Here is a 6,000-nt window from a genome sequence, read left to right as displayed (position 1 = left end):
TTTTTTTTTTTTTTTTTTTTTTTTTTTTTTTTTTTTTAAGATATAAGGGCTTGAAAAGAGGTTTTATGCTTCCATTTCCTGTAAATGGAGTGATGTAGTGTAAGTAAATGTGAAATTATACTATATAACCAGACTCCCACTCAATGAAAGAGGTCTTATTTAACTCCTGTTTCACACTATATTTATGGCACATGTTGCACTTCAATATTATTGCTGGATAGCTAACGGCATTTGACAATTACTGTGAAAAAAATCTCCATAAACAATGCATACAAAGATACCTGTCTCCAGTAGTACAGATGCATATAGTAATTTGTTTGAATTTATTTAGAATTATGTTTACAAAAAGGCACAGAGCACAACTTCCAGATACAGCTTTCAGCTAATCAACTTTTTTTTTTTTTTCCCCAAAAGGTTCAAAGCAGGATTCATTACCTGAATCGTATATTATTCGTTTTTTCCTGTTTGTTGGTTTTCGTTTGGAGTCATCTTCATTGGAAGAATTCACCTAACAGTAACAGTGTGTTAGTTCAACAAATAAATACATTCAACCACCACCTTTGCGTTAACTAACCAGGGATGAGGAAGAAAACAAGAAAGAAAACAAAGCGGTAAAGTTAAATATTCTTAATAGCATAATCTACTTTCACTTGAAGCATAAGTATTTGAGGTTTAATGTCAATTAAACTAACCAGACAGACTTTCAAGAACTTCAAGAAGCTCAACTAGAGTACTTAAGGTTCCATTCTGGATAAAGGCTCAGCTGTACCTGCCATATTCCAACATAATTCAAAGTAACAGTCAATAGTAAAGTACTACTGAAGTACAAACTGGTCAAATGCCTTCTATATCACACTGTTTTACCTCACCAAATGTGTGATTTTTATACATGTACATTAACTACGCGTAAGGGCCCTTCTTTAAATATATATACATACAAGCAAAACTATATTAAAAGATATTAGATTCTTCCTACATTAGCACCTGAACATTTAATTTTTATCTCCCTTTGCCCCACAACTCTGATATTTCAAAAATGTGTAACTTTACCACCTACAAAGTTTTGCTGCTATAATAATATATTTAATTAAATATTTATACAAATATTAATGTAATACTATAACAGGTAGTTTCCTCCTATGTCTTTAAAAAAGAACATCTATTCTGTTTCTTGACTATATAGAAAGAATTGTATCTGTGGCTTTTTTAAAGTCATAATCACACAGAGCAACCAAGCACTTTACAAAGAAGAAAACAAAGCCAAACTAACCTTCGCCTCCTTTCCTCTTTTCTTCCCACTTGAGGTCCCTTCCCCATTTTTTATTTTTTCATTCTTTTTCACATTCTCACATTCTTGTCTCTTCCCAGAAGATACAACCCCAAAGAATTTCCGGATATCCTATTAAACAAGAAAATAGAGATTAAACATATATATATAAAAATGTATAATAATCTATACATAATCCTTAGAAGCTTCATGCTACACAAAAGCATTACCCTTCACAGGGCAATTTAGTTCCCCCAGAACTCCTGTGTTACAGTATTTATTGATCTGAACATTTTACTTACAGGCTAGAGAGCAGAGACCACCAAGTTAAATGGAGGGGAGTCTTCAAGTAATTAAGAAGTTCACTTTTCCCCTTAGGTAGGCATCTTTAATACAGCACACTTCAAAACAAACTTCCCTCAGCAATAAAATAGAGCAACTTAAAACATATATAATTCAGATTCTTTTCTTTCACAAACCAAGCCCAAAATACCCTTATGGCTAAAATGACCAACTTGAGTAAAAAATAGTGTCAAATATTTAAAAAAAAAAAAAAAAAAAAAAAAAAAAANAAAAAAAAAAAAAAAAAAAAAAGAAAGGCACTAGGCACTAAGAAGAGCTAGAAAGCTGTCAAGAAATAGCATGTTCACCCTCTTCCTAAAAATTCAGGACAATAAAGATCATCTCACTATGAAACAGATTCAAATCTAAGCAAAAAGGAAAGTTACATTAAGAATCTAACACAGAAAACTGCAGAAGGTCTGTTTTATAATTTACACAGTACCTTGTGATAGAACAATAAGGGAAGGAAAAAAAAAATCTATACATGTAAAAATTAATATTGGAAGCTCCAAAAGAAACAGGGCACTTTTAACACATAAACTTATGCTTTAAAAAAAAAAAAATCAGTTTTATTAAGCAGCAACTTGAGAAAAACAGTACCTGCTCAGGGGCAGCAGCCATTTTTGGGTGCAGAGGGTGCTCTGGGCTGGCCATATAGCAGCTAGGGAGGGCGCCGGGGCTCAGTCAGCCCAGGTGCCCCCCGTCGTCCCCTTCCTCCTCATGGGGTTCAGCTGGTTAGTTCTGCAGCATCAGAGGCTGCTATTCTATATAAATGTGATCAGTGGAAAGCATCTCAGGCTCCTTTTCCCTTACCAGGTCCTCAATTGTTTGGGTTATCAGAGCCCTATAGGGTGAAGACTCCTCCTAAATACTTAATTATATCCTGCTTAGGAAAGGAGGACTTAAGAAAATATATGAAACTAACCTGTGTGCCCCAGTTTCTTCCACTATTTTAAATAAGTTCCCTGAACTGTTAAGGCCCAGAATACAACAGGTAAATTATGATTTTTTGGCTTGTTAGTTCTGAGGAGACGTCAAAAGCTTAGCTCTTCAAAAACAACAGCAACCCACAAAATGAATACCACGTAAAGGGGAACCAAGTTGTTGCAAGATTTAAAAGGGAAAAAAAAAACTTATTGAACTACGGTCACCTTAACAGCTATTACCTTTTGTACTTTCCTTCACTCAAGCCCACCTAACATCTAAAATATAAACTAATGACAGTCAGCTTCTAGTATCTTTGATAATGCTGGTAGGAGCTGATTAAATTAGCGGGTTAAATGAGAATATTTTTTTCTCTAACTCAAAGCAGCATCTTGTACCATCTGTACACAAAGCACCGTGAACAAAAACCATGTGCTTTTTCTGTGTGAAAATATTGTGGTGATAGAGCTACACATTCTAAAAGTACCTCCATATTTTAACATAGCACAATCTATTGTTTTCTTGCTGCAAGTTGCACTTCAGCCCTCAAGAAATGGCTGCTTTTTTTGCCTTTTTTTTTTTTTAAAACTTTTTTTATTGCTACCTGTTTGTGTTAAGGAGTTTCTCAGAAAAAAAAAAATAGTGTAAATAAAATATCACACAGGCCACCTGGAGTTTTTTGACTAAAGGTTTGTACTTGAGTAGTAGATTTTAATTTTGCGGTGACTCAAATACATAGCCCCAGGCAACAAAGGAAATTTGGAAGCTACCTACAATCTTATTCAATCTTCAGTGTTATATATCCTGCAATCTCCTTTGGCCACCCTACTGTTCTGAAGAAAAGGTAACCTTGTTAGACACCACTGGACTAAAACAGATAGTGAATTTAGATTGTTTGCAGAAAAATATGTCATATTGTAATAACAAAGTTGCCTTTCTAAGAAGCTTTCATCAGAGATGAATAAAGGCCAGATTTTTTGGTTCTACTTCTTAGATATCCCAGAAAAATAATTCATTGCACAACTAAATGTGGAAATAAACTGTACATTTATTTTTCAGCTGGATGCATTCAGTTGAGAGGAGACTTATACCAATGTGGCTGAGAAGCTCCCCAAGGGATGTTGCCCCAGAAACCACAAGACTCATCAGTCTTGTGTATGCTGAAAATACATTCACGGGGAGGGCTGTCCTGGCCCATCTCCTTGCCTAGGACAGTGAGATTAAGACGCAGAGCTCTGCGAGTGCCGCTTCCCTTCACTCTTTTAGCAGCAGCAGCGTGAAACACAACTCTAAGCAGTTCTACCTAAATGGGGCTGGCAGGGAATTGCTATGGCTTTGGGTTGGTTTTGGTTTTTACCAATGGAGATCTGAAAATAAACATGAAAAAATTCACTGCCTGGACATAGCAGGTTTAAGGGCATCTTTCAAACCACGGCTGCTAAGCAGGATTCCGCTCCACATCCAGACTGCCACATTTCGCGGAGACCTAGCCCTGCTAGGCAGGGTATTTCTGGTGAGCCGCTGACGCTGGGAGAGGCGCCGGTGCCCCGCGGGGCGCAGAGCTGCGCCGCTGCAGCCAGGTCTGCGCCGCTGCCTGCTGAGCCGCCTGCACAGCCTCCTCCGTGGCCCCTGCTCTGCTCCTTCAAACCCGCAGCCCTACGCACAAGCAGCACGCAGCACAAGTTCAGCATGCCAGGCTGCAGGTTTTCTCTTGAGAGATTCCAGTCAGTTTGACTGGGGAGGATTAGAATGAGGCCGATATTGAAACTTAAACCAATATGTGAGTGCAAATACTGGCTACTCAGATCGCTTCTCAGGGCAACTTTTAAGGCTTTAGCTAATACTCAAGTTAGAAAATGAAGTCATAAAAGCTGTCCTTGCAACACTGCTCTTATGAACACTCCAAAGTGTTCATCAGAACACTTATGAAGAAGTGTTCTTATAACTCACATATGAACACATATGAACACGTATGAACACTCCTATGTCTTTCTGTCATATTTTTTCCTGCATTTTAAAAACATCCTAAATCAAAGCCCCTAGAAAAACAGAATTTCAGTACACAGCTGTTCCAAAGCCTGGATGATGTGCCACCCTGTGAGAACATTCCCTGTACACAGAGCACTGCATTGTGCGCAGCACGCGCAGTCTTGTTAACTTGTTTACTTGACTCGGGTCAAGTAAAACAGACTGTTTTTCAGAATAATGTTTTTACAACTGAGTTTGCATCTCAAAACTACACTGTGAGGCAGAAAATTGAATTTCTTTGGCCTAGCTCAATGACTGCAGTGACAGTAATGCAATTTAATTTAGGTACTTCGATGTGTGCCCATATGAGCTTTGAATCAAAGAAATAATTTGTGCTCATTTACAAGCCTGACTGCTTCAGTGCAACTTTGTGCATCAGCTTTGGCATCCCCCAAAACTACAATAACTGAAATGAAATATAAACTATTGCCTCAGTTAAATCAGTAATATCAGCATGGATACTCATATTAATGGAAGCACAAGTTGCACAGGCTACACAGTATATTTTAGAACAATATTATTATAGTTCTAAGTGATACCAAGTCATACTACAGTTATGGCCATTTGAATGTTTCTGACAGCAACAGAGGCAGCTCAAGCAGCTCCTATCACCAGGCATTCGTTCCCTCAGTTGCAGGGGTAAAGCTCTCCGCACGGTACCACCACCAGGGAACTAATCTGGATAACAGTAAATCCTTTCTAACACAAAGCAGTTCAGTAGAACTGGGGCGATCTTGCAGAACGGAGCAGATTTAGCCCTACATGAATCACAGAATGGGGAAGGTTGGAAGGGACCTCTAGAGATCATCCAGTCCAAGCCTGCCCTGCTCGAGCAGGGACACCCGGAGCACGTGTCTGTTTACAAGAGCACATTAAATGCCAGTATGTTTGTGTGGTCAAGGCACGGGGCACGTTACTCTGACTACGTTTTCCATCCCTCTCCACAGCTGCAGAAGAAACGGTTGCGCTGCCTCTTCAGGCCGGGAAAAGGGATGCACTGAGCAAACTCATCCTCCCTTCCCAGGAACGGGGATGGTTCCTCCTCCTTTCTAAGAGAGGGCCCAACTTTGTGGGATGTGCACTCCTCAGAAGGAGATGACAGGGAGGGAGACAGCTTTTATGCCAAGAAGGTGGGAAAGGGGGAGGCAAATCTTTCTTGTCTTCCTACATAATCCAGGCCATCAGCCCTGCTGACATTATCAAAAGAGCGTGGTTTAACAGCATCCGGATTTGTAGCATGGGCAGATCTCTCCGCATCACTTTGTGGTATTGCCCATCACTGCTGCCTGGTGCAAGGTGTAAACACGGCCAAATTCTAGGTAAACTTAAAGGATTTTAAAACCAGAACTGAAAGAAGCTGGCATAGAGGGTGCTTGGTTAAACCGCTAACAAGCTGCATGCAGATCGCACCAAGGCAGAAACAAATTTAACCAGTCAAG

The 6,000-nt window shown here is 39.2% G+C and overlaps 1 protein-coding gene across 3 annotated transcripts in view; it reads right to left on the bottom strand.

Moving 5' to 3' along the window:
- RFC1 (replication factor C subunit 1) overlaps nt 1–6,000 on the bottom strand; it is a 32,377-nt gene that overhangs the window by 25,692 nt on the left and 685 nt on the right. For 2 of the 3 annotated variants that reach the window (XM_026037661.1, XM_026037663.1), the window contains exons 1-3: nt 2,210–2,237; nt 1,271–1,399; nt 436–508 (exon numbers count right to left, since the gene is read on the bottom strand). In XM_026037661.1, the coding sequence (XP_025893446.1) occupies nt 436–508; nt 1,271–1,399; nt 2,210–2,230 (223 nt within the window). In that variant the 5' untranslated portion in view covers nt 2,231–2,237. Of the gene's footprint in view, nt 1–435; nt 509–1,270; nt 1,400–2,209; nt 2,238–6,000 lie in introns of those variants that run through there. The other variant, XM_026037662.1, reaches the window with a different exon arrangement.

The sequence above is a fragment of the Nothoprocta perdicaria genome, unplaced genomic scaffold (genome assembly GCF_003342845.1).
Source record: "Nothoprocta perdicaria isolate Ctin4 unplaced genomic scaffold, notPer1 scaffold_2, whole genome shotgun sequence".
Classification (NCBI taxonomy): Eukaryota; Metazoa; Chordata; class Aves; order Tinamiformes; family Tinamidae; genus Nothoprocta; species Nothoprocta perdicaria.
The sequence above is the reverse complement of the archived record's forward strand: the minus strand, read 5'-3'. Positions and strand labels throughout refer to the sequence as shown.